The sequence below is a fragment of the Pleurodeles waltl genome, chromosome 11 (genome assembly GCF_031143425.1).
Source record: "Pleurodeles waltl isolate 20211129_DDA chromosome 11, aPleWal1.hap1.20221129, whole genome shotgun sequence".
NCBI lineage: Eukaryota > Metazoa > Chordata > Amphibia > Caudata > Salamandridae > Pleurodeles > Pleurodeles waltl.
Genome location: NC_090450.1, coordinates 582,992,349 through 583,019,205, shown reverse-complemented (window position 1 = coordinate 583,019,205; position 26,857 = coordinate 582,992,349). Strand labels below are relative to the sequence as shown.

General features: G+C 47.0%; 1 protein-coding gene across 6 annotated transcripts in view; it reads left to right on the top strand.

Moving 5' to 3' along the window:
* Positions 1–26,857, top strand: part of ANK1 (ankyrin 1) — an 869,955-nt gene that overhangs the window by 769,412 nt on the left and 73,686 nt on the right. For 4 of the 6 annotated variants that reach the window (XM_069214083.1, XM_069214082.1, XM_069214081.1 and 1 more), the window contains 2 exons: positions 18,037–18,216; positions 19,414–19,530. In XM_069214083.1, coding sequence (XP_069070184.1) covers positions 18,037–18,216; positions 19,414–19,512 — 279 coding nt within the window. In that variant the 3' untranslated portion in view covers positions 19,513–19,530. The remainder of the gene's footprint in view (positions 1–18,036; positions 18,217–19,413; positions 19,531–26,857) is intronic. The other 2 variants (XM_069214086.1, XM_069214084.1) reach the window with 1 other exon arrangement.

The following is a 26,857-nucleotide window of genomic DNA, read 5'->3' as shown; positions in this document are numbered from 1 at the left end:
CCACGTTTATGTGCAATTTCCATACAGTGGGTCTGCTATCTCTGTCTCCAGAAGCATTTTGAGTAGGTTCTCTTTCAGATGTTATTTCCAGGCTGCTCTCCAGACACAGCCTATGTGCAAAGTGATAGCTCTCATGTAAGTTAGCAAGAGAAGTGGCTCCAACCAGAAGTATACAAAGCATGGGTGCAATCAGTTCTGTGCACTTGGCTGCCATCACCTTCCTGATGCAGTAATCTGATAGCCAAACAGGCATGCTCTGCCTTGAAGCTTCTTCACCTTGAGCAGCAGAAACTGCAGTCCCACCCTCAGCACTACCATCTGTCAAATTGCAGTGCTCAAGGAGAACTAGTCAACAGCCTTTCTCTAACAAGGGTCCAATTAAATTTCTAAGGGTAACCCTTTCTCCATACTCCTCCCTTCAGTGTCTGGGTCACCGCCTGACAACCACATGAATGCAGGCAATACCCTTACACTCTCTTGTGAAGCTATCCTCACCCTCCATCTTGTGCCATGATAGCCCAGGACATACAAAAATGATCCCTCTAGCCCCAGACCTTAGACTCACGCAACAGATTCCATTACCATTCATACACAGTGCACATTTACACAAACATACTTTCAACATATATGTCAGTGCAAGATTCTGGGTTTCAGCATAACTTCCTAGAAGAGAGTTCAGTAGACCGGGACCGTACTAAAATAGGAAAAAATGTCTAGTCACTATTAATTTACAAAACATGTTTACACAGCCAACACTGTTTTACATGATGTACCTAGGTCAAAGAATGTAGTCCATTGCTTAATACACAGGCCAACTTTGTGTGCCCCTCCAGGGCACAGGAGAGGTCCTGTACCTCAAATGGGCATGGACAGGGCTAAGACCTTTGCAGAAACCCTAGGTTAGTGCGATTCCAGGGCCAAAATAAAAACCAGGATAACAATTTAATATGAAGTCAAGTAGTAGGGGCAGGTAGGTGTAAATGCCTGTTTGTAATGCAGGGGACATACCCATCCCAACAATGTCCAATTCCTGTACCACTTTCAGGTCCTTACCTGAGGGAGCATTGTGATAACCCATGGAGGAAGTTTAGCCCATCAACTTCCTTTTCCAACCGCCTGGACACTGGCCTCCTGTAAACCTGTAGCATCACCTTTGTGGTTGGAAGAATGTGAGCCATCAGTCATCCACATATAGGTATTCTTGTAGGGGCTGATGCCCCATTTTCCACAACTACGTTGTGTAGGCAGGTTTGCTACTAGGGCTGAATATCCACTTGTTGATATTAAAAGTGTTGCTCTATAATATGATGTAAAATCCACATTTCCAAGGCCTCCATTGAACATAGACTTGAACATGTGGCAAGAGAGACCTGTGATAGCTTTTTTTCCTGACAGAAAGGCCCACATAAATGATGCCATTGTTTAAAAAATATAGACAGAATTATTTTGTGGGAAGTTCAGGAGGATATATAAGATTTTAAGAAACTTCACCATTTTTATGAGTCACCTTTCCCATTATTGATCATGGGAAGGGGGCCCAGCGTGAGCGATCCCTTTTGAGCTCTATCATGGGGACGATATATAGTCAACAGGTCCGACTGCTATATATCACAACTTGCATTTCTAGATATTGGAACCCTTCTATGTCATTACACTTGGTGGGCCTAATTGTCTTGGAGTGCATTTACCATCTGAATTTTGCCTAGACAACATGACATACACTGACCCAGCCGCACTCCTTCCCAGAACTATAATTTAGGCTACATTAACTCCTAGTAAAATTATAGCCACATTATACCCTCTTCCAGTTCCTGAACAAGAATAAAGATCTGTCAGTCGTGATCTATTCAAACTCAAGTTGTGTTGAGTTTGTGAACACAGTTAATGGTGAATCACTGTGTTTATGACATTTGTGCTTCAGGCTGAGCAGTACCATAAGGCAGAGACCAGGTCACCTCTTCCCATCACAGAGTGGGGAAAAAAAGTCCAGATTTTTAGGATGACCACATTGTAATTCATTGTTGAAAATTGATTTTGGGAGTATCATGAAAATCTTTTTGATCTGATCCTCCTTGACCAACATTTGAAGAGGTAGGGGGAGTCGTGTGACAGCCTAGTCTCCCCTCAATCCCCCACCACACAACTCAGCCCCTCGCCATCTCTCTCTGGAACTGTAAGCATTTTATTTTGAGCTAAGACATGCTTGAGACAGCAGAAAGACGTTTGTTTCCTCAGTACAATAAAATGCACAATTCCCACACAAGGTAGAGGATGGGGAGTCCCCTACTACTCCCACCCTTGCAAACAGCTACTAGCACAATAAGGATCTGACTACAGACATGCATGCCATTCAATAAACTTATCTATTAATGCCTTGTGAAAAGTTAAATCAAATAACCATACATCTATATGGCTTATTACTTCACATACATAGACTACACCATTTTGTTAGGGAGTTCAAAAGTTGTCTAACTCTATCACCATCAAAAGAGACGTTAAAGACCTTACTTCCACATTCGGTAACCCCACACACATTCATCTTGAGAGGCCAATCTTTGGTTTTAAATAGGAAAACCGAAACAAACAATTGTGTCACCAACAAGAAGCCAGCTAAGATAGCATCCCTCATCAAAGAAGATGGTGATGGTGGCTCTCTGGCTACCAGGGTCTAGAGCCTTAGTTCTCTGGAGCCCCACTACGGTAACTATTTGGTGTGTGCACCACTGTCTATGTACAGTCAAGAATGTTGCACAGTCAAGAACGTTGCATATTAGGTAAAAATGCATGAAGGGATCTCTCATTTCATGACTTGCAGATACGCTGCAAGTCTTCTAGCCATTCCTGGTGGTTAGTACTTGCTAAGTCACTAATTGGCACAGTGTCTGCTCTCAGTATGGGTTATGGGTCCTGGTACACAGCTGAGATCACCTTCCCTGTTCATGCATTAGACAACGGGAAGAATAAATAACATCTGTCCCACTGGCCCAGCTCCAGCCCCCATGAGACTCAAACAAAACTCTAAGCGCTTCTTGGTTTAACATCAAAGATGAGGAGTCATGCCCCTGGCTCCAGCCTACAAGACCCTCAAACAAACCACTGCTCTCAGAACATCACAGCTGAGGAGTCCTGCAACAGGCTCACAAAACACTGCTCTGTGGAACATCTGAGCTGAGTAGTCATAACCAGTATCTGAGGGGTGTGTGCAGCAAATATAAAGCACGGTCCAACTCGCATTATATGGTGGATATGAGCTGATTCATCTGCTAATTCAGCGTTCTAAGGTTGGGCAAGAGTAAAATGATACTGCATTGCCCCCATTGTGGCCCTCATTTGACTACCCATGGTTGGTAGCTAAGCAAAGGTATTTGGCCACCAAGATCCACATGATACCCTTTCCTTGTAATATAGCCCTTATCCCAAATGCAGGAAAGGTTGCACTTGGAGGCAAGTAGATGAGATCCTGAATGGGGACAAACCATGTAACGTCTACTAGTAGGCCTTTCTTCTTTTCATACTTCAGCTACCAGAAAAAAGGCCTTGTCATTAGCAAGTTGAGCATTCTTTACTGAAAGACCAGTCTCCTGTCAGCTTTGATCAATGCGAGAAAAGGAAACCCGGAGAAATGAGAGAAATTAATAAAAATACACTTACAAACACTCCCAGTCTTCATCCCTCCTACGAGATAGGAGGAGGAACATGTTCTTCACAGAAGTTCTGTTTTTTTCAGATTTGGGCACCAGTTGGAAAATCCCTCGCAGTATTGGTGAGCATTGCTGTCCATCATCACAGTCCCCACTTTGTCCTTGCCTCCACTATGGTTTTTCTGAAATGTTAAACAAGGCCTTGAAGCCACCGACCCTAGGCAAATGAGTCAGTGGTAGATTCTGCTGAACAAGACATAACTCTCTACGTCAAAGAAAACAAGAGGAAACTTGCTCAAAGAAAGCAGATAGTAGCACAATACACAGTACAGCAAATATGTACAGACATAATTATGGTTTCTATTGCCCAGTAAGGGCTCTCTCTACCAGTGGGAGGTAACCATGTAGACGTTTTGATGGACCTGCTCTATGCAATTGTCCTTTTTTGGGGGCTGTCCCCTGCTTAAAGATATTATAGCATTTGAGCATGGTTAATTTCATTAGTGAGTCTGCCCCTTTGCATGTCTTCATCTGTGTGCCTCCATGTGCATCCTGCTTGTCTGCCTTTGCACTGCTCCCTCTTCCTAACTATGGTGTGCAGTTGTGTGCACTACTCTCTGTGTGGCCATCCAACTATGAAATGCCAACTGAGATATTCTCTATATACCAGCTCCTTCTGCAACCTCTGATGACAGTGCTTCTCTACATGCAATTCGCTGTGCGCATGCCCCTTGGTGTGCTTCTCCACGAGAGGCCTAGTCTACTTGCCTTTCTACAGACACTCTTCCTGCATATGCATGCTTGTGTTCCTCTGCAAGCCTCTCTCTGCATACCTAACCATGCATGTGGCTATGTGTGCATACACCACCACCCTTTTGCAGGCCTCTTCACATCCCAGCTTCAGCAAATAAGTAAGCCCTCTCTGCACATCTCTCTATGAACACCTTCCTTTCTTTTTTAAATGCATCTAATTCTTTCCTTCTTTATCCCCAGATCCTCCTCCCCTTTTTTTAACAAGAAATGTTTTATACTATTGTGAGTTATCTGCTCCCCACTACTCTCTAAACGTACAGGACTTGCTCAATACCTTTGTGGGCTATTTAGGCATGGCTTCTCTGTAGTCATGACCCACGTCCCTTCTAGCTATGGCATCTAATTCCCTTTGATTATACTGTAGGAGGCTGGCCTGGCTTTCTGTGGGTACCAGAGGTACTTACACCTTGTGCCAGGTCCAGTTATCCCTTATTTTTATAGCAGCTTAGACTGATAGAAGGTAGCTATGGCAAAGCAGCTTAGGCTGCACTAGGAGACATGTAAAGCTCCTACTATACCAGTGGTGTCATATGCACAATATCATAAGAAAACACAATACACAGAAGTACTAAAAATAAAGGTACTTTATTTTTATGATAATATGCCAAAAGTATCTCAGTGAGTATCCTCAGTATGAGGATAAGATATATACACAAGATATATGTACACAAACCCAAATTATGCAGATAATAGCAAAAGGAAGTAATGCAAGCAATGTAAAATTACAGTAGATTGCAATAGGAGCACATAGGTATGGGGGCAACACAAACCATATACTCCAAAAGTGGAATGCGAACCACGAATGGACCCCAAACCTATGTGAGCTTGTAGAGGGTCGCTGGGACTGTAAGAAAACAGTGAGGGTTAGAAAAATAGCCCACCCCAAGACCCTGAAAGGTAAGTGTAAAGCGCACCTACTACCCCCAGAGAGCACAGAAGTTGTGATAGGGGGATTCTGCAGGAAGAACACACACCAGCAATTCAACAACAGTGGATTTCCGGACCTGAGTACCTGTAAGACAAGGGGACCAAGTCCAATAGTCGCGACAGTGTCGAGAGTGGGCAGGACCCCAGGAAATGCCAGCTGAGGGTGCAAGGAAGCTGCCACCTGTTGGAAGAAGCTTGGAGTTCTGCAAGAACGAAGAGGACTAGGAACTTCCCCTTTGGAGGACGGATGTCCCACATCGTGAAGAAGCTTGCAGATGTGTTCCGACGCAGAAAGACCGCAAACAAGCCTTGCTAGCTGCAAAGGTCGCAGTTAGGGTTTTTGGGTGCTGCTGTGGCCCAGGAGGGACCAGGATGTCGCCACTTGGATGAGGAGACAGAGGGGGCGCCCAGCAACGTAGGGAGCCCTCACAGAAGCAGGCAGTGCCCACAGAAGTACCTGAACAGGCACTTAGAAGAAAAGTGAACCGGAGTCCACCCGAAGTCACAAAAGGGAGTCCCACGACGCCGGAGGACAACTCAGAAAGTTGTGCACTGCAGGTTAGAGTGTCGGGGACCCAGGCTTGGCTGTGCACAAAGGAAATCCTGGAAGAGTGCACAGGAGCCGGAGCAGCTGCAACTCACGTGGTACACAGCAATGCAGTCTAGCGTGGGGAGGCAAGGACTTACCTCCACCAAACTTGGGCTGAAGAGTCACTGGACTGTGGGAGTCACTTGGACAGAGTTGCTGAGTTCCAGGGACCACCCTCGTCATGCTGAGAGGGGACCCAGAGGACCGGTGATGCAGTCTTTTGTTGCCTGCGGTTGCAGGGGGAAGATTCCGTTGACCCACGGGAGATTTCTTCAGAGCTCCTGGTGCAGAGAGGAGGCAGGCTACCCCCAGAGCATGCACGACCTGGAAACAGTCGAGAAAGCCGGCAGGATGAAGCGATATAAGGTTGCTAGTAGTCGTCTTGCTACTTTGTTGCAGTTTTGCAGGTGTCCTGAGCAGTCAGCGGTCGATCCTTTGGCAGATGGTGAAGCGGGAGATGCAGAGGAACTCTGGTGAGCTCTTTCATTCGTTATCTGGTGAGATCCCCAAAGCAGAGACCCTAAATAGCCAGAAAAGGAGGTTTGGCTACCTAGGAAGGAGGATTGGCTACCAAGAGAGGTAAGAGCCTATCAGAAGGAGCCTCTGACGTCACCTGCTGGCACTGGCCACTCAGAGCAGTCCAGTGTGCCACAAACGAACGAGTTACTTACCTTCGGTAACGACTTTTCTGGTGGATACATTAGCTACCTGTGGATTCCTCACCTCATGAATACTCCCATGGCGCCAGCATTCTACGGAAATCTTCTTACTAGTCTCTGCACGTCGACGAGGACGTCACTGTCTCGCACGCGACGCCGTCTGACGTCATACAGGCAATAAGAGGTCCTCGACGACGTGCGGACGTCAGTACCAATCATTTTTTACGTGCATGAGAACAACCAGGCAATGCAATGAAAGAACAAAGCAACATCCATTATATTGTAAAAATACACCACATTGTATGAATAACTGTAAATCTTTTTATGTACATATATATATATATATATATAAAACTCTCTCTTTTAAAATATATACACACACCAAGTATATACATAAAGATATATACACATATACCCATATATATATAAATATATTATATATATATACATCTATTGCACCCTCAAAGACCAAGAGGAGCACACTCAAGGATTACTTGGCAAGACCATAAAGGCAACGGGGAGGCGGGTGGGACCGTGAGGAATCCACAGGTAGCTAATGTATCCACCAGAAAAGTCGTTACCGAAGGTAAGTAACTCGTTCTTCTGATGGATACAACTACCTGTGGATTCCTCACCTCATGAATAGAGTCCCAAAGCAGTACCACGCCCGGCGGTGGGTGCCTAAATGGTCAAACCAAGAAATCCTGCAGCACTGACCGTGCAAAATGGCCGTCCCTTCTAACCTCAGAATCTAAACAGTAATGTTTTGCAAAAGTGTGAAGGGACGACCAAGTTGCGGCCTTGCAGATGTCGACCACAGGAACACCTCTGGCTAAGGCCGAAGTGGCCGACTTAGCTCTGGTGGAATGAGCTCTAATGCCCTCAGGAGGATCCTTCTTTGCCAAAGAGTAACATATTTTAATGCAAAGAACAACCCACCTGGATAGTGTTCTCTTGTGGACTGCCTTTCCTCTCCTCTTGCCCACGTATCCAATAAACAGCTGATCCTCCAGCCTGAAATCCTTTGTTCTATCGATAAAGAAGCTCAACGCTCTCTTTGGGTCCAGACGGTGCAGTCTTTCTTCCTCTTTGGAAGGATGAGGCGGAGGATAGAACGTGGACAAAGTAATTGCCTGAGCCAAATGGAAGGGTGAAACAACCTTCGGGAGGAAAGCAGACTTGGTCCTCAACACCACCTTATCCCCATAAAAAGTTGTATAAGGGGGTTTTACTGATAAGGCCTGCAACTCACTCACTCTCCTTGCTGATGTTATAGCTATCAGGAAGACTGTTTTTAAAACCAAATACCTCAAGGGGCAAGAATGCATAGGTTCAAAAGGGGACCCCATAAGGAAAGTCAGGACTAAGGACAAATCCCATTGCGGCATAACGAATGGCTTTGGAGGATATTGATTTAGAAGACCTTTCAAGAATCTGATAACAATAGGGGATTTAAATAAAGATGGTTGGTCTGGAAGACATATGAAGGCTGACAAGGCCGATAAATAACCTTTAATGGTAGCCACTGCACAACCTTTCTGCGCCAGAGATAGAGCAAAAGACAAAACGTCCGATAGATGAGCATGTAAAGGATCAATCTGCCTCTCTCCACACCACGCAACAAATTTAGACCACCTATTAGCGTAGATAGATTTAGTGGAGTGTCGCCTGGCCGCTAATATAACATCCACTACCTCAGGCGGGAGAGAGAAGGAACTCAGGTTGCCCCGTTCAATCTCCAGGCATGTAGGTGCAGACTCTGGAGGTTGGGGTGTAGAACCTGCCCCTGCGACTGTGAGAGGAGGTCTGCCCTGAAAGGGAGACGGAGCGGCGGGCACGTTGAGAGTTGGAGAAGGTCGGAGTACCACACCCTCCTTGGCCAATCCGGAGCTATTAAGATTACTAGAGCCCGGTCTTGGCGAATCTTCCTCAATACTCGAGGAATCAAGGGTATGGGAGGAAACGCGTAAAGCAACTGGCCGCACCAGGTCATTTGAAACGCGTCCCCCAACGCTTCCTGCATCGGGTACTGAAGGCTGCAGAACAACGGACAATGCGCGTTCTCTCGAGTGGCGAACAGATCTACCCGAGGAAACCCCCACTTCTGGAAGATTAAACGGATTTGATCTGGATGGAGACGCCACTCGTGGTCTGCCGAGAAGTGGCGACTGAGACTGTCCGCACGCACGTTCAAGACTCCGGCCAGATGGTTTGCTATCAAGCAAATCCGATGGTCCTTTGCCCAGGACCATAGTCGAAGAGCTTCTCTGCAGAGAAGGTACGACCCCACTCCTCCCTGCTTGTTTATGTACCACATCGTGGTAGTATTGTCCGTTAGGACCTGTACCGACTGACCACGAAGGGAAGGGAGGAAGGCCTTGAGAGCCAGACGTACAGCCCGTAACTCTAACAGATTGATGTGAAAAATCTGTTCCTCTGGAGACCAAAGACCTTTGATCTCCAGATCCCCCAGATGAGCTCCCCACCCTAGAGTGGAAGCATCCGTTATGACTGTGGCCACTGGTGGCGACTGCTGGAACGGCTTTCCTTGTGAAAGATTGTTGCTTGCAATCCACCACTTCAAATCCACAGCAGCATCTCTGGAGATCTTGACAGTACCCTCTAGATCCCCTCTGTGTTGAGACCACTGCCTTCGGAGGCACCACTGAAGAGCCCTCATGTGCCAGCGAGCATGCGTGACCAACAGAATGCAGGAGGCAAAAAGACCGAGCAGACGAAGGACCTTGAGGACTGGAACTACCGCTCCATTTCGAAACATTGGAACCAAATCCTGAATATCTTGAATCCGCTGAGGCGGAGGAAAGGCCCGACCCAATGTTGTATCCAGTACTGCCCCTATGAACAGGAGGCGCTGAGAGGGCTCCAGGTGAGATTTGGGCTCGTTCACCGAAAAGCCCAGGTCGAACAACAACTGGGTTGTTGACTGCAGATGACGCAACACAAGCTCCGGGGACTTGGCTTTGATCAACCAATCGTCCAAGTAAGGGAATACTGCTATCCCCTTCCTTCTGAGCTCTGCCGCAACCACCGACATCACCTTCGTGAAGACTCGAGGTGCTGAAGTAAGACCAAACGGAAGGACCGCAAACTGGTAGTGTTGCGATCCCACCACAAACCGGAGATACTTCCTGTGTGACTTGAGTATCGGGATATGAAAGTAAGCATCCTGCAAGTCGACAGACACCATCCAGTCTTCCATGTTCAACGCCAAAAGCACCTGTGCTAGGGTCAGCATCTTGAACTTTTCCTGCTTGAGGAACCAATTCAAGATCCTCAGGTGTAGAATTGGTCTCAAACGACCATCCTTCTTGGGAATCAGGAAATACCTTGAGTAAACTCCTTGACCCCTTTCCTGCTCCGGGACCAACTCCACCGCGCCCTTTAAAAGGAGGACTTCTACCTCCTGTTCTAGCAACAGGAGGTGTTCTTGTGAACAATACGAAGGGCGGGGCGGGATGAGGGGCGGAAACTCCCGAAAGGGAAGGGTGTAGCCTTTTCCCACACACTGAGAACCCAAGTGTCCGACGTAACAGTCTCCCATTTGGTGAGAAAATGCTGTAATCTTCCCCCTACAGGAGAGGAGTGAGTGGGAAATGGTGGAAGCCTAAGGCTGCTTCCCCTGCTGCACCCCGCCAGAGGATGAGGAAGAGGCAGAGTGCTGCTGAGAGGCTCCCCTGGTGCGGACCCTACCCCTCCCCCTAAAAGATCTATAGGGGTGGGAAGAGGCAGGTTGCTGATATCTTCCCCGAAAGGAAGAGGAGGAAGAGCCACGCCCAAATCCACGAAACCTCCTGAAGAATCTGGAAGAGGCCGTGGAAGAAGGAGCTTGGAGTCCCAACGACTTAGCCGTGGCCCTGCTCTCCTTAAAACGTTCCAAGGCCGAATCAGCCTTAGCCCCAAACAGTTTGTCCCCATCAAACGGGAGATCCAACAATGTGGACTGTACATCTGCCGAAAAGCCCGAGTTACGGAGCCAGGCCTGTCTCCTTTCCACCACAGTTGTGCCCATTGCTCTGGCTACCGAGTCGGTGGTATCCAGTCCCGTCTGAATAATTTGGGTCGCAGCAGCCTGGGCATCAGAGACAAGATCCAAAAGACCCTGGGGAAGCTCTGTAAACGAAGAGGAGATGTCATCCATCAGAGCATGAATATACCTCCCCAGGATACAGGTCGCATTAGTGGCCTTTAACGCCAGACTGCAGGACGAAAAAATCTTCTTCGACTGCGCCTCTAGCTTTTTTGAGTCTCTGTCCCCAGGCACCGTCGGGAAAGAACCAGGCGCTGACTTGGACGAACAGGAGGCCTGCACTACCAAGCTCTCCGGCGTAGGGTGCCTAGATAGGAAACCAGGATCAGTTGGAGCCGTCCGATACCTCCTGGCCACGGCTCTGTGAACTGCTGGGGAAGATGCCGGCCTCTTCCACACCTCTAAAACCGGATCCAGCAGAGCGTCATTAAAAGGTAACAGAGGCTCCGCCGCGGCTGAGGCCGGATGCAACACCTCCGTCAAAAGGTTTTGTTTTGCCTCCACCACCGGCAAAGGCAGGTCCAAAAAACTAGCTGCCTTCCGTACCACTGTATGAAAGGAAGCAGCTTCCTCAGTATATTCCCCCGGGGACGAAAGGTCCCACTCAGGGGAAGTGTCCAGCCCACTGGCCGACTCCAGTCCACGCAGCCCATCACCCGAGTCCTCTAGCTCTCCTTCCTCTAGGGCTCGTTGGTACTCCTGCTCTTCTAGTACCCGGAGAGCACGCCTCCTTGAATGCAGTTGTTGCTCAATCCGCGGAGTCGACAATGCCTCCGCCGAAGTCGGAGATCGGCGCCGATCTTCCGAAGCCACCGACGCCGCATCCGGCGCCACGGGTAACTTCGGCGCCGACTGAAGAGCAGCTGAAACAGATGGACCCACCGGAGTCACAGGCCGAAATCTCGACGTCGACGGGATGGAAATCCCTGGGGCCAATCCCTCCGAAGCCACCGGAGCGGCCACCGGCGCCGACACTGGCGCCGAGCCCACGTTCCCAAACGGGAGAAAGGGCATAAAGGGTGCCGGCCGAAGAGGCGCAGGATCACCCAAAGAAAAGGCCAAAGGCCCAGCCGGAGCACCCCCTGGAGCCATCTGTTGGAAGATGGCATACATCGCATTCAAGAATGCGGAACTATCGGCTCCAGGGGTGGGAAAAGCCGGGTACTGGGGTGCCTGTCTCGGAGGCGACCCCGACTCCGGCCTCGGCGTCTGCGCCGGAGAAAACACTTGAGGCTCCAATACCTCAATCACCGACGCCTGTCCAGGCGAAGTTGGTGACGCCGGAGAGGGCAACGGCGTCGAAGGATGCGGCGTCACCGTGGGGCTGACCTCCCATGTCTTTCGGCGCCGATCCGGAGACCTGGAACGAGCCTCCCTTGAATGACGCCGAGATTCTCTACGGCGCCGGGAGTCTCGATGACGCCGATGTTTTGGAGAAGACTTCTTGTGATGCTTCTCCTTTGACTTGGCCATAAACAGCTTCGCCTCACGTTCTTTAAGGGCCTTCGGATTCATGTGCTGACATGAATCACAAGTCGAGACGTCGTGGTCGGAGCTCAAACACCAAAGGCAATCGGAATGAGGATCCGTCACCGACATCTTGCCTCCACACTCACGACAAGGCTTAAATCCAGACTTTCTCTGCGACATTATTTCCACAGAGAAAGAGTACGCAGCAAGATATACACTGTAACCGCAAGAGTAACAGTTGCTCCCTCGAAGATAACCGTTTCGAATGCACGGAAAAAAGGGAACTGACGTCCGCACGTCGTCGAGGACCTCTTATTGCCTGTATGACGTCAGACGGCGTCGCGTGCGAGACAGTGACGTCCTCGTCGACGTGCAGAGACTAGTAAGAAGATTTCCGTAGAATGCTGGCGCCATGGGAGTATTCATGAGGTGAGGAATCCACAGGTAGTTGTATCCATCAGAAACCTCTGTTTCCAAGATGGCAGAGGTCTGGGACACACTGGAGGAGCTCTGGGCACCTCCCCTGGGAGGTGCAGGTCAGGGGAGTGGTTACTCCCCTTCCCTTTGTCCAGTTTCGCGCCAGAGCAGGGCTGGGGGATCCCTGAACTGGTGTAGACTGGCTTATGCAGAGATGGGCACCATCTGTGCCCATCAAAGCGTTTCCAGAGGCTGGGGGAGGCTACTCCTCCCTAGCCTTCACACCTACTTCCAAAGGGAGAGGGTGTTACACCCTCTCTCAGAGGAAGTCCTTTGTTCTGCCTTCCTGGGCCAGGGCTGCCTGGACCCCAGGAGGGCAGAAACCTGTCTGAGGGGTTGGCAGCAGCAGCAGCTGCAGTAGAGACCCCGGAAAGGCAGTTTGGCAGTACCCGGGTTCTGTGCTAGAGACCCGGGGGATCATTGGGGGGACAATTCCATGATCTTAGACATGTTACATGGCCATGTTCGGAGTTACCATTGTGACGCTGTACATAGGTAGTGACCTATGTACAGTGCAAGCTTGTAATGGTGTCCCCGCACTCACAAAGCTCGGGGAATTTGCCATGAACGATGTGGGGGCACCTTGGCTAGTGCCAGGGTGCCCACACACTAAGTAACTTTGCACCCAATCTTCACCAGGTGAAGGTTAGACATATAGGTGACTTATAAGTTACTTAAGTGCAGTGGTAAATGGCTGTGAAATAACGTGGACGTTATTTCACTCAGGCTGCACTGGCAGGCCTGTGTAAGAATTGTCAGAGCTCCCTATGGGTGGCAAAAGAAATGCTGCAGCCCATAAGGATCTCCTGGAACCCCAATACCCTGGGTACCTCAGTACCATATACTAGGGAATTATATGGGTGCACCAGTATGCCAATGTGAATTGGTAAATTTAGTCACTAGCCTGTTAGTGACAAATCTGGAAAGCAGAGAGAGCATAACCACTGAGGTTCTGGTTAGCAGAGCCTCAGTGAGAAAGTTAGGCATCACACAGGGAACACATACAGTGACACATAGACTAAAACAACATATATACAGTGAAATATGGGAGTAACATGCCAGGCAAGATGGTACTTTCCTACATATACCACAAACAGATCAGAGATATCCATGTATCCATTTCTTCTGACAACACATGACTATACTCACTAAACAAAGAAAACTAAATTAGGAGCTAAACGTGGGAGCGTGTTACTCACCAAAAAAGCGCTTTAACACCTCGTCATGGTTAGTAATTGCTATATGAACAAGTTACTTACTTTCAGTGTCTACTTTTATAGTAGAGACTTTATCTAACCTCAGGTTACTCACCTTGTGAATCTGTCCAGGTGCCAGACTGGATACGGAGAATGTTGATAGCATTTCCCTTGCTCATCGGTTCAATTCCACCCTGGATTAACATTAGGGCCACTATGTCTACACCATCTCCATCTCCAGACACTGACATTAGTTTCTTTTGATCTCGGTCAGCACCATCGGACATGGAGCCCATAGAAATCAGAATATGACAGTGTTCAGATTAGAATGTTATGAATGGTCCATATAAGTCCATTCCACAGAACGGGGAGGAGGGCAGGTCGGTGACGAATCTGTGATTAGATAGAGTATCTACCAGAAAAGTTGTTACCAAAGGTCAGTAGCTTTTTCTATCCACTGATGGCTCACCTTGTGAATAGATACTAACACAATATTTCCCTAGGTGATGGTCTCTGGAAAGGCACGTACCAGGAAATCCTGCAGGACAGATTGAGGAAAGTGCTCATCCGGCTGGGCCTGGATGTCAGGATAGTAGTGCGTTGTGACCATATGGAGAGAAACCAACGTTGCAGCCTGGTGAGCGTCTAGTACTAGCACACCGCATGCCAGTGCAGTGGTAGCAGCCTTTGCTCTTCTGGAATGAGTGCACAAGCCTTCTGGAGGGTGCTTTTTGGCTAACTCACAGCGGATCTTAATACATAAAAAAAAATAGAGAGTCGGTTATTTCTGCAAAGCTTTCCCCTTTTATGAACCAGAAAGGACACAAAGAGTTGTTCATTAATCAATGGTCTGTGGTCTGATCAATGTAAAAATTGAGGGCCCTCTTAGGTTACTACGTTGAAGCCATTCTTCCTCTTTAGAGGGGTGAGGTGGAGCGTAAAAAGCTGGTACAGGGATGAACTGCCCTATGTGGAGGGGAGTGACTACCTTCTGCGGGAATGCCACCATCATCCAAGGACCAGCTTGTCTGGGACAAATGACGTCTATGTTTGTTGCACAAACTAGGCCTTGTGTTAGCTCACCTGCCTGGTGGATGTTATGGCAATGAGACATGCTGTTTTACTGTTTTTATGGTTGGCAAACATAAAGAGCAACTATGCATCGGTTCAAAGGGATCGCACATCAGATAGGTAAGAACCATATTAAGGTCCCATAGTAGCATTACAAAAGATGTTGGCGGAAACATGTGGATCAGTCCTTTTAAGAAATGAATCACAACAGGTGATTTGAAAAGTGACAGCTGATATGGAAAACGTAGAAAGGCCAAAAGGGACAACATATAACCATTAACAGTAGCCAAAACAAGACCTCACTGGGCTAAGGAAAGACAAAACAACAGAATGTCTAACAACTTTGCATTCAAGGTTTGGATGTTACGGTAAAAACATCAAACAACAAACTTCTCCCACCATCCTGCATGTACAGTTTTGGTGGACGGACGCCTGGCTGCTAAGATGACTAAAACCACTACAGGAGGGGTTTTAAAAGCCATCAACTATTGCTGTTCATCACCATGCTTGGAGGTGCAGGTTGTCCAGGTGCAAGACCCGACCTTGTTGTTGCAACAGAAGGTCATTACAAGGGGGAGGCCGGATCGGAAGGCCAATGCTCATGGCCAAAAGTTCTGGGTGCCCAGTTCAGAGCCTCAAGGATGGCCTTGGCCTGGTTCTTCCTGATCTTTTTCAGCACTCCGGGCAGGAGAGGTAGGGGCGGGGTCTGTCTGAGAGAGACCTGCCTTGCAAACTCCAACAAGCAAAACTTTGAATACTGTCAGTTCTCTGCAGTGGCAAACAGATTGAGCCTAGACTCTCCCCGTGTTTGGAAGATGCAATGTGCCACCTCCAAGCGTAATTGTAATTGTGATTTGCTACCCACTTGCAGCTAAGTTCATCTGCCTTTGCGTTTAAAGATCTTGGCAGCAGGTGGGCATTCAGGGAGATGCCCTGAGTGCTCTGCCTCCTGGCACAGGACCACAACCCCACACTGCCTGTTTTGTTGCAGTACGACATGGAGGTTGTGTTGTCCGTGAGCCCCTGTACCTGTTTTCTCTTGATGGTTTGGAGGAACGCATACAGAGCCAAGCAAACGGTTTTCAACTTCAGCAAGCTGATATGGAGATGATCCTCTGCTGGAGACCAGAATCCTCTGATCTCCACCTCTCCAATATAACCTCTCCAATCTAGCAACATATCTATCACAACCATTAGCCCCAGGTGGGGTAGGAAGAAGGGTCTACCACTAGTCTAGCTGTGGTTGAGCAGCCACCACTGCAGATCTTTTGCAGTCTCCTCTGACTGAGATCCAGATCAAAGCGTGGAACATTGGGATCTACATCTAATGGAAGCGAATAATGGACACCTGGCACACCAAGCTCTCTGGGGTGGAGTGTTGCAGCAAAATAATCTGGGCCCCACGGGGCAGAACTATGCCACATTGTTACATGCCTATTAACTCAAGGGCAAGACTTGGTTTTCACCAGGTGCCCACCAGCATACCAGTGAGGGCTACATTGAATGAAAGTAGCAGTTCTTGGCTTGTTTGACCTGGGTTGAGCCAATAGGGGAAAACATCTGTCATTATCTGCTGCCTTCCTGATCACTGTTGTGAAGAAGGCATTCTGGACTGCCACCACAGTTTGTTTAAGGAGAGTATAGAACAATGCCTGATTTAGTTTCTAACCCACTGGCATCCTGCAGATCTAGGAATAGGTTTTCATCATTATAAGGAGGTCATCACCACACTCATTATTGTCACCATGAAGTTGGGAGGTTTCTGGGTCACAATAGGAGTAAAGATGTGTTGTTTGTGAGCTTGAGGTGTGTGAGGGCTAGAGCTGAGTTTTATCAGCTCAGTGTCCGACATCGGGACATTGGGAGCCAGCATTGAAACCTAGGGTTGCAGAGTTGGTCCCAGAACGGGAGGCGGTGTCGAACGTTGCACCCGAGCTGGAGTCATTGGAACGGGGCTGGCCTTGAAGCACAAGAGAGTGGCACAGATGGCACTGGGGATGGATTTGCTGCCAGTAACCTGGCCGGAGGCCAACTCAGATTCTTAGGTCCTGAAGGTGATCCAGAGCGATCCGGTGACGTACCAAAAACTGGTCCATGGTCAGTTTCAGCTCACAAAGCTGTTAAGGCATCGCTGATAGCCCGGAAAAAGAGGGGCGCATCAGGATTAGGTGTGGAATCGATTCTGAGAAGTGGGAAGACTCAGTGGCCTGGAGGTTCCTGGGCATCGCGCAACTCTGAATGATGGGAGTGGCAGGACCGTGGCAACCCATGCTTTGACGTCTTGTGTTTTTTTGATTTCTTGGACCTACCTGGTCTTTGATGATGAATGGTTACAAGATCAGTTCTGGGAATGATAACACATCTGTGCCCTCGACCTTGGTGAGCACTGGGCCTTCTTCGAATCCCTCGTAAGTTCTGCAATGGCAAGTTTATCTTCACTGTTGCAGATGGCCTTCTTATTCATCTTTGTGCAGCAGTCTTGCAACGCCTATTCATGCCCGGAACCAAGACACCAGAGACAGACATTATGGGGTCTTTTACCAACATCGGACGGTTGCAGTTCTTCCAAGGCCTAAACCCTGTGTTTTATGAGAGGACATGGTCCTTGTACACTGCATATATTTTGAAGGAAAAAAATTATTTCAGTCAGACAGGTTTCTAAGGAGCTCCAGAGAGGCCTGAAAAGGCACAGAAAGATAGGAACTGACTTCAGCGCATGGGGATGGCACCAATATAGTGGGCGTGATGTCACATGCGGGGTGGTACGGGACAGATGCTGAGCCACACAACGCCTTCTAACGACGTGCAAGGGAACTGCTATCAAAATCTCTGGATCTAGTCTGGCACCTTTGGAAATTCACATGGTGAGGAATGTGCTTTTAGAAGTCTCTTTCAGAAAAATGTAATTACAATACAGTACAGTGATGGGTGTTGTGCTACCCATTAGTGCTCCTTTCCAAGGGAGTCACTGCACAAACAGCCCTGAAGCCAGAGGCTGTGCAATATATGCCTTTCTCCTTGGTTGCTTTCCTATCTTAGCACTGGATTTCTCAACCTCTGCTCATAGTGCAGGAAAAGGAATTGTCTTCCATGTTCTGGTTACCATTCAGTGATCGTATCTCTATTTTCCACCATTTGACCCCAGATAATCCGCAAGGTTGTGCGCCGAATTTCACCCTCTGGAAATGAAGATGACGATGACTTGCAAGAGAATGAAGAGGTGATCATTGAGGGCGCCATGCAGGAGCCATTCGAGCTGGAGGCTGAAGCTGAGCAATTCATGAAGTACGCTGTACTACAGCGGGACAGCCCAGGGGGTAACAAGGTAGGTGAGGTTTGTTATTACAGCCTAGGGTGGTATGAGTATATGCTGTGCCATACTCAATCAATGTATGTACTATACGAAGTTAATGTTAATACTGCTGAGAGTGGCATCACTGTCAGCTGAACAATATGCAACTTATACTACTACAGCCGAAGTGGGGTGCCGGTGTATGCCCTATCATGCACGACCCATGATAATAAAAAACAGCTGGGTACTAGTGCAGTTCAAACCACTGGCAAGCCAGACACCAAGGTTGTGAAAATAATCATCTTTTTGGACAGTCCATATTAATGCAGCACTGGGTCATCAAGTGACAAATTAAGTTACCTGTGACCAAAAGCATGCCACATTTGTGTGGCAATGACTTATACATCTTAAGGGTAGTAAAGTTTGCCACAATAGACACTCCTCATGATAATTGCCATGGGGCACCAATGAACCTAAACAAATGCACAGTACATGCTAATAGAGCCCAGGAGCATCACATTATGCTACACAATGTACTTTTTGTGCATGTAGACCAAATGTAGGCTTAAAGCTAAGCCGCCCCAGAGAAGGTCAACACCAAAATCATACAGAAGCCTTCCGTTCTGTAATGGAACAAGCCTAGACAAAACCAAGTGTAGAAATTCTGCAATCAGCAACTAGTATGATTGTTTCAACATACACTGTATATGGCAGCTTGCCAGTGCCAAGAGAGACAGGACCACAGGGGGTTCCCACTAACAGTCCATGGGTACCAAGGAATACACCTCCACAAGCAACTATCATAATTAGCCAAGAAAATAAAAGTGCACACTACACTGAACATGCAGAAGGTCACGTGATCTGAACATAGGGGTGCATGAAGACGTTATTCTCCATTTTAGGACCAATAACATAGGCTACACTGTAAGGAAACAATTTGCAGAGGGCTTGTTGAATAATTTATTTGTGGTAGATGGAAAGTGACCGGGGTTTCATTGTTTGTTCTGCCTTCTGCATTTTTATGTTACTTCCTTTGATAGTCTTTGGGAGGTGGATTTGAGCAGTCTCCTTGCTGCACCCTCCCCAATTCCCCCATGTCAACTCAGCATCTAAGCTGTCCCGGCTGATTCTTCATTTCCTCTTTTCTCGCCCCTCTTTGTCTGTCTCTTTCTTTTCATCTGTGTATGTGGCTCACCTTGCTTCTCATCGCCTGGGCCTCGATGCCCGCAGGTGGAGGACGGGCTTGGTGTCCTGAGGTCCGAACTCCTGGATGGCCGAAAGGGGGCACAAATAGTGAAGCTAGCCAGCCTAAGAAGTGCGCAGCAGTGAACCCCTCCCTCTCCGGAGGTAACACCATCTTTCTACTTCCTGCCTTCTCTTAATTCTGCATACTAAGTTCATGGATAACCCTCCTTCTTTTGTGTTAGCTGCATCGCCATGTCTGAATTCTACATGTGGTCCAAATCCAGTTCAACCAATGGCACTTTCAGGGTAGTAAATGTCCCTCCCTTCCCACATACCCCAGCATTTCCTGTCCTAGCTAGCAGGTGTCACTGAATGAGTAGTACTTGCTTCGCCCTCCCTTTGGCTATGATTGTTTATGATTTATTGTGTTTACACTGTAGCATAACGCAACTTAGGAACCATTAAAATAAATTGGTAACCTGTCCTTCTTGATGAATTGGATTAGAAAGAGGGTGCCATTGGAATAGGGTGAGTAGGGAGCTGTAGAAGGCAAGATACATGTAGACACTGGAGAGAAGATATCGAATATAGGAACAGTGCTGCATAGTAATGCAACTGTTTTTTATGCCCCCTCAGAAGTTTTCATTCATTTCATGTGTACGAGTCATGTCCAATATCAATGTGATTTAGTACAACTTGATGACGTGTACATAGCAGCTCATTTTACAACTAATACATAAATACTGGTGCACAATTAAGGTGGAATGCAAAATTACCCTTTATATTGAACTGTAATTTGGAATGTTTAAATATCCAAGCAACCAGATAAGGGAATCCTGATCTGAAAACCCCTGCTTCCAAATCCAGAGTTTCAAGACACAATCCAGAATCACAATGGCCCTCATTACGACTTCGGCGGTCTTGAAAAAAGACCGCCGAAGCCGCGGGCGCCACAATACCCCTAGTGATGGCGATATTGGTGGCACCCTATTTTGACATTTCCGCTGGGCCAGCGGACGGAAACAGCATTTCCGTCCGCTGGCCCAGCGGAAAAGTCACATCAACATTGCAGCCGGCTCATAATAGAGCCGGCAGCAATGACGATGTGCAGCGGGTGCAGCAGCATCCGTCGTGCGGGCAGTGAAATGCACGATGGGGCTATGCCTGGGGGCCAAGCGCATGGGCAGTGCAGGGGCCCCCGGGGGCACCCCGAGTCCACCTTACCGCCAGCCCTTCCATGGCGGTGTTTACCGCCATGGACAGGCTGGCGGTTTGGGATTATGACCGCATGGCGGAAGCCTGGCAGTATAGTGGAGGGGCCGGCGGTATGGCCGTGGCTAATGCGCCATGATCATAATACACTAGCGGAACACCGCCAGCCTGTTGGCGGTGTTACCACCAATGTTCAGCCAGCCGCCAGGGTCGTATGTGACCCAACAGTGGAGCAGCTGCTTTACAACTGAGGGGTTTGAGATTAATTCACACTGTCGCCATTTTTTACACAGAGAAACCCGCAGAAATTCAGTATGAAGAAATATATAACTGACAAGGTTTTGTTCAGGCTACTTTTCTGTCTCTTGTGATGTATTTTCTTAAAAAGAGTGTCTGCCACAACATTGAATCTTCATCTTTACTCAATATAAATAAATATATCTTCAAAATGTGTAGATAAAAAAATGTTAAGTTATCATTTTTTAAAAACTAAGGTCACGGTGCTCATTATTACAGTGGAAGAGAACCTTAACTCAGCACTTGGCCTGAGATTTAAAATGAGGCGGGTCTTGAAAGTGCTCGCTACCAACAGTCATAACAAAAACACTTACATTAACAGGTACCTACCGGGCCTATATACGTGTCCTTAATTTTACATACAAATACTCCGATCTATTTCTTGACAATGAGTGGTAGGGTAATCTGAGTCAGTGATGCAGTCTCTATTTACATTTCACGTTTTATTTTGTGCTGCATAGTAAATAAGACCTTATTCCCTAAGAATCTTTTCTTTTCATAAATGTGTATCTGTAGTTTAACTGTTCATGTAATAGTGTAGCACATACTGAGAACTGACTTGCCTCTATGTGTCTAAGTGAGTTCCTATGTGTCTAGGTGAGTCAGGGTGTGGATGTGAGTTTCCTACTAGGTACAACTGACTCAGGAATTTAAACTGAAAGCAATGCAAGTTTCTTACAGTGCTTGTTGATGGGTCATAAAGGTATTCACGCTCAATTCTCATGCAATCTTGACCTCAGTGTATAGTGATGGTCATATATGTGCCAACTGTAATTATGTTACCTCACGTCCCTCCTTCCCTGTCACAGTCCTTGCAAGTCCTTGCAGCTTGAAGTGTTTCCCACCCCAGAGATAGGCAGTAAAATGGAATACTATTTAGGGCCTTATTGTGATGCCTAATCAGCCTGCCGTTTTAGAAATAGTAATAAACAGATCTAACTACAAACAGTAGGAATTATTTTGGCTAGGAGGTAGGGAAAGTAACATAAAGACTAAGGACCTGATTACGACCTCGGCGGATGGGATACTCCGTCAAAAGTGACGGATAGCCCGCCCACCGTTTTACAAGTTCCATAGGAAATAATGGAACTTGTAATACAGCAGACGAGATATCCGTCACGTTTGACGGAGTATCCAATCCGCCGAGGTCGTAATCAGGTCCCTACCTCCTAGCCAAAATAATTCCTGTTTGGAGTTAGATCTGTTTATTACTATTCCAAAAACGGCAGGCTGATTAGGCATCTATGTCCACTTCAAAGTTCAGAAAATCGTGATTTATTTTAAAATTTAAATCTCAGTCCTGCCAGCATGGACTGAACACACAGCACTGCTGTGCCAGCATCCCACTTTGATGTTCTGGCAGCGAGCGAGGCAGTACAACTGGCACACATACAATTCAGAGACCATGCTAAGTTGATTTAAAATGTGCAATGGGTTTCAATCCACCGTTTTATAAATTAATTCCTGCCCAACATGTGCTTTTATTTAATTAATTAATCAATTCATGACATTGGAAGGTTTGCAGTAATAGTTAAAGTCTTGCTCAGCATGCTTTATTTGTGATTTGCTGCCATAATGGAGGATTGCAGGTAAAAGAGGGAGGAGCTAATAACCTTGTCGCCTGACGATTTGCAGCAAATAATTGCCAAGGCTGTATGTTCACCTCTACAAAAGCAGTCAAAGAATGCTGAGGCAGATCAGCCCAATGTGAAAGTTAATGTTGCAGATCAACACGGGGCAAACTGGTGCAAGGTGCCCAGCTGGCTGTAGTAATAACCCATATAAGAAAAAGATTGGAGTTTCAGGTTCCAGAACAATGGATGTGCCCTAATGACCTGCTCCTATCCTTTGCAACAACCAATTGCTTTATTTTGCAATTACTTGATGCAGCAAAGGATATCCTTCTTGAAGCTTGGAATTAAATGGGTAAGATATAATTTCCCAGATTCCTTGGAAAAAGATATAAATTGGAAAACGTCAGAACACAATTCCGCAAGTTGGTAAAGATTAACTACTTTGTTACTAGTATGTCATCACTACTAACAACTCCCTTCCATTTGAGTCAATTGATAAGAACAAAGAGGGAACTCCAAAGAGGGGATATTCTGCAACCAACTTTACTTTCAGAGCAGGTACTCATGTTGTCAATGCAACTAAAAAATCTGACTTTATTTCAGGGTTTCCAAAGAGATAAAGAGTGCACATACTTTCTTACCACCATGGAGCTGACAATGTGATTCCTTCCAGATATTACTTTTGAACATTTGGATGCGTTAGCTTCCCCATCAAATGCAATTAAATCTGGAAGGAGAAACCACTGGGTAAGAACATAGACCCTGGAAGCTGTACACATCCCTTTCAATGGACAGAAGTTATATGGCCCAGAGTTAGAAGTCTTGGTCAATATGTTGGCTAAGAAAAATAAATTGTTGCAGCCTTTTAAGCAACAACCCCAGAAATCAAGATCTTTCTTATTTTCACGAGGCCAACTGTTCTAGAGGCCTTCCTCATACATGGACCGGTGGTCAGGGGGGTCGTTCCAGCAGAAAAGACAGGCCCTTCAATATTTTCCCCGCAATATGAACCACACAAGGCATAACTATGCCCCAGAATACTCTGTTTTGGTAAGAGATCATCTATTATGGTTTGCAGAGCTTTGGAAGAAGCCCCAGGATCAATGGGCAGTAGGAGTAGTGTCAGAGGGATATGTAATGGAGTTCAAATAAACACCTCTACAAACTTGGTTTTGTCCATCTCTGCTACCAAAGGATATATCCAAAAGAGAGACATTGATTCAGGGAATACAAATTCTGAAACAGAAGAATGTAGTAATCTTGGTTCCCTTAGACCAAAGATAAAAAGGTCCACGAATAAACCAGGGCACATCACAACTTCACATTTTTTTTCCGGGTTTATTGTTCCATAGTATATTAGTGAATGTCCAAACATTGAATGTTCATATCTATTCTTATATATTCAAAACGTAGAACACCAGCAAAGGCTGAAGTAATTAGAGATAGTCCACAGTCACAGATATAGCTGTTCAATACACTACGACAGCCAACACGTGTTTCGTCAACAACTTGACTTTTTCAAGGCTGCAAATGCAATTTGAAAGAAAGAAATCCTTATCAAGTTACTTTTCATAAATGTCTCACATTCTATTGTAGAGGGTCAGTGCATGCTAATCAACACCTACTACCAATAACAAACCCATATAAGATAGTGGGGCACTCCTAATAGTTATAAGAGGCCGTGTGATCAGAAATTACCAGAGTAGCAAAGTCTCATGCCAAGTCCAAAACAACCAACTAGAAGAACGAGTTACTTACCTTCGGTAACAACTTTTCTGGTGGATACATTAGCTACCTGTGGATTCCTCACCTAATGAATACTTCCATGGCGCCAGCATTCGACGGAAATCTTCTTACTAGTCTCTGCACGTCGACGAGGACGTCACTCTAGCCCACGCGACGCCGTCTGACGTCATACAGGCAATAAGAGGTCCTCAACGACGTGCGGACGTCAGTACCAATCATTTTTTACGTGCATGAGAACAACCAGGCAATGCAATGAAAGAGCAAGGCAACATCCCATTACATTGTAAAAATACACAACATTGCATGAATAACTGTAAATCTTTTATATATATATATAACTCTCTCTTTTTAAAATATATATCTACACATCAAGTATATACACAAAGATATATACATATATACATATATATAAATATAATATATACAACATCTATTGCACCCTCAAAGACCAAGAGGAGCGTACTCAAGGATTACTTGGTAAGACCAGAAAGGCAACGGGGAGGCGGGTGGGACCGTGAGGAATCCACAGGTAGCTAATGTATCCACCAGAAAAGTCGTTACCGAAGGTAAGTAACTCGTTCTTCTGATGGATACAACTACCTGTGGATTCCTCACCTAATGAATAGAGTCCCAAAGCAGTACCACGCCCGGCGGTGGGTGCCTAAATGGTCAAACCAAGAAATCCTGCAGCACTGACCGTGCAAAATGGCCGTCCCTTCTAACCTCAGAATCCAAACAGTAATGTTTTGCAAAAGTGTGAAGGGACGACCAAGTTGCGGCCTTGCAGATGTCGACCACAGGAACACCTCTGGCCAAGGCCGACGTGGCCGACTTAGCTCTGGTGGAATGAGCTCTAATGCCCTCAGGAGGATCCTTCTTTGCCAAAGAGTAACAGATTTTAATGCAAAGAACAACCCACCTGGATAGTGTTCTCTTGTGGACTGCCTTTCCTCTCCTCTTGCCCACGTATCCAATAAACAGCTGATCCTCCAGCCTGAAATCCTTTGTTCTATCAATAAAGAAGCTCAACGCCCTTTTGGGTCCAGACGGTGCAGTCTTTCTTCCTCTTTGGAAGGATGAGGCGGAGGATAGAACGTGGACAAAGTAATTGCCTGAGCCAAATGGAAGGGTGAAACAACCTTCGGGAGGAAAGCAGCCTTGGTCCTCAACACCACCTTATCCCCATAAAAAGTTGTATAAGGGGGCTTTACTGATAAGGCCTGCAACTCCCTCACTCTCCTTGCTGATGTTATAGCTATCAGGAAGACTGTTTTTAAAACCAAATACCTTAAGGGGCAAGAATGCATAGGTTCAAAAGGGGACCCCATAAGGAAAGTCAGGACCAAGGACAAATCCCATTGCGGCATAACGAATGGCTTTGGAGGATATTTATTTAGAAGACCTTTCAAGAATCTGATAACAATAGGGGATTTAAATAAAGATGGTTGGTCTGGAAGACATATGAAGGCTGACAAGGCCGATAAATAACCCTTAATGGTAGCCACTGCACAACCTTTCTGCGCTAGAGACAGAGCAAAAGACAAAACGTCCGATAGATGAGCATGCAAAGGATCAATCTGCCTCTCTCCACACCACGCAACAAATTTAGACCATCTATTAGCGTAGATAGATTTAGTGGAGTGTCGCCTGGCCGCTAATATAACATCCACTACCTCAGGCGGGAGAGAGAAGGAACTCAGGTTGCCCCGTTCAATCTCCAGGCATGTAGGTGCAGACTCTGGAGGTTGGGGTGTAGAACCTGCCCCTGCGACTGCGAGAGGAGGTCTGCCCTGAAAGGGAGACGGAGCGGAGGGCACATTGAGAGTTGGAGAAGGTCGGAGTACCATACCCTCCTTGGCCAATCCGGAGCTATTAGGATGACTAGAGCCCGGTCCTGGCGAATCTTCCTCAATACTCGAGGAATCAAGGGTATGGGAGGAAACGCGTAAAGCAACTGGCCGCACCAGGTTATTTGAAACGCGTCCCCCAACGCTCCCTGCATCGGATACTGGAGGCTGCAGAATAACGGACAATGCGCGTTCTCTCGAGTGGCAAACAGATCTACCCGAGGAAACCCCCACCTCTGGAAGATTAAACGGACTTGATCTGGATGGAGACGCCACTCGTGGTCTGCCGAGAATTGGCGACTGAGACTGTCCGCACGCACGTTTAAGACTCCGGCCAGATGGTTTGCTATCAAGCAAATCTGATGGTCCTTTGCCCAGGACCATAGTCGAAGAGCTTCTCTGCAGAGAAGGTACGACCCCACTCCTCCCTGCTTGTTTATGTACCACATCGTGGTAGTATTGTCTGTTAGGACCTGTACCGACTGAGCACGAAGGGAAGGGAGGAAGGCCTTGAGAGCCAGACGTACAGCCCGTAACTCTAACAGATTGATGTGAAACATCTGTTCCTCTGGAGACCAAAGACCTTTGATCACCAGATCCCCCAGATGAGCTCCCCACCCTAGAGTGGAAGCATCCGTTATGACTGTGGCCACTGGTGACGACTGCTGGAACGGCTTTCCTTGTGAAAGATTGTTGCTTGCAATCCACCACTTCAAATCCACAGCAGCATCTCTGGAGATCTTGACAGTACCCTCTAGATCCCCTTTGTGTTGAGACCACTGCCTTCGGAGGCACCACTGAAGAGCCCTCATG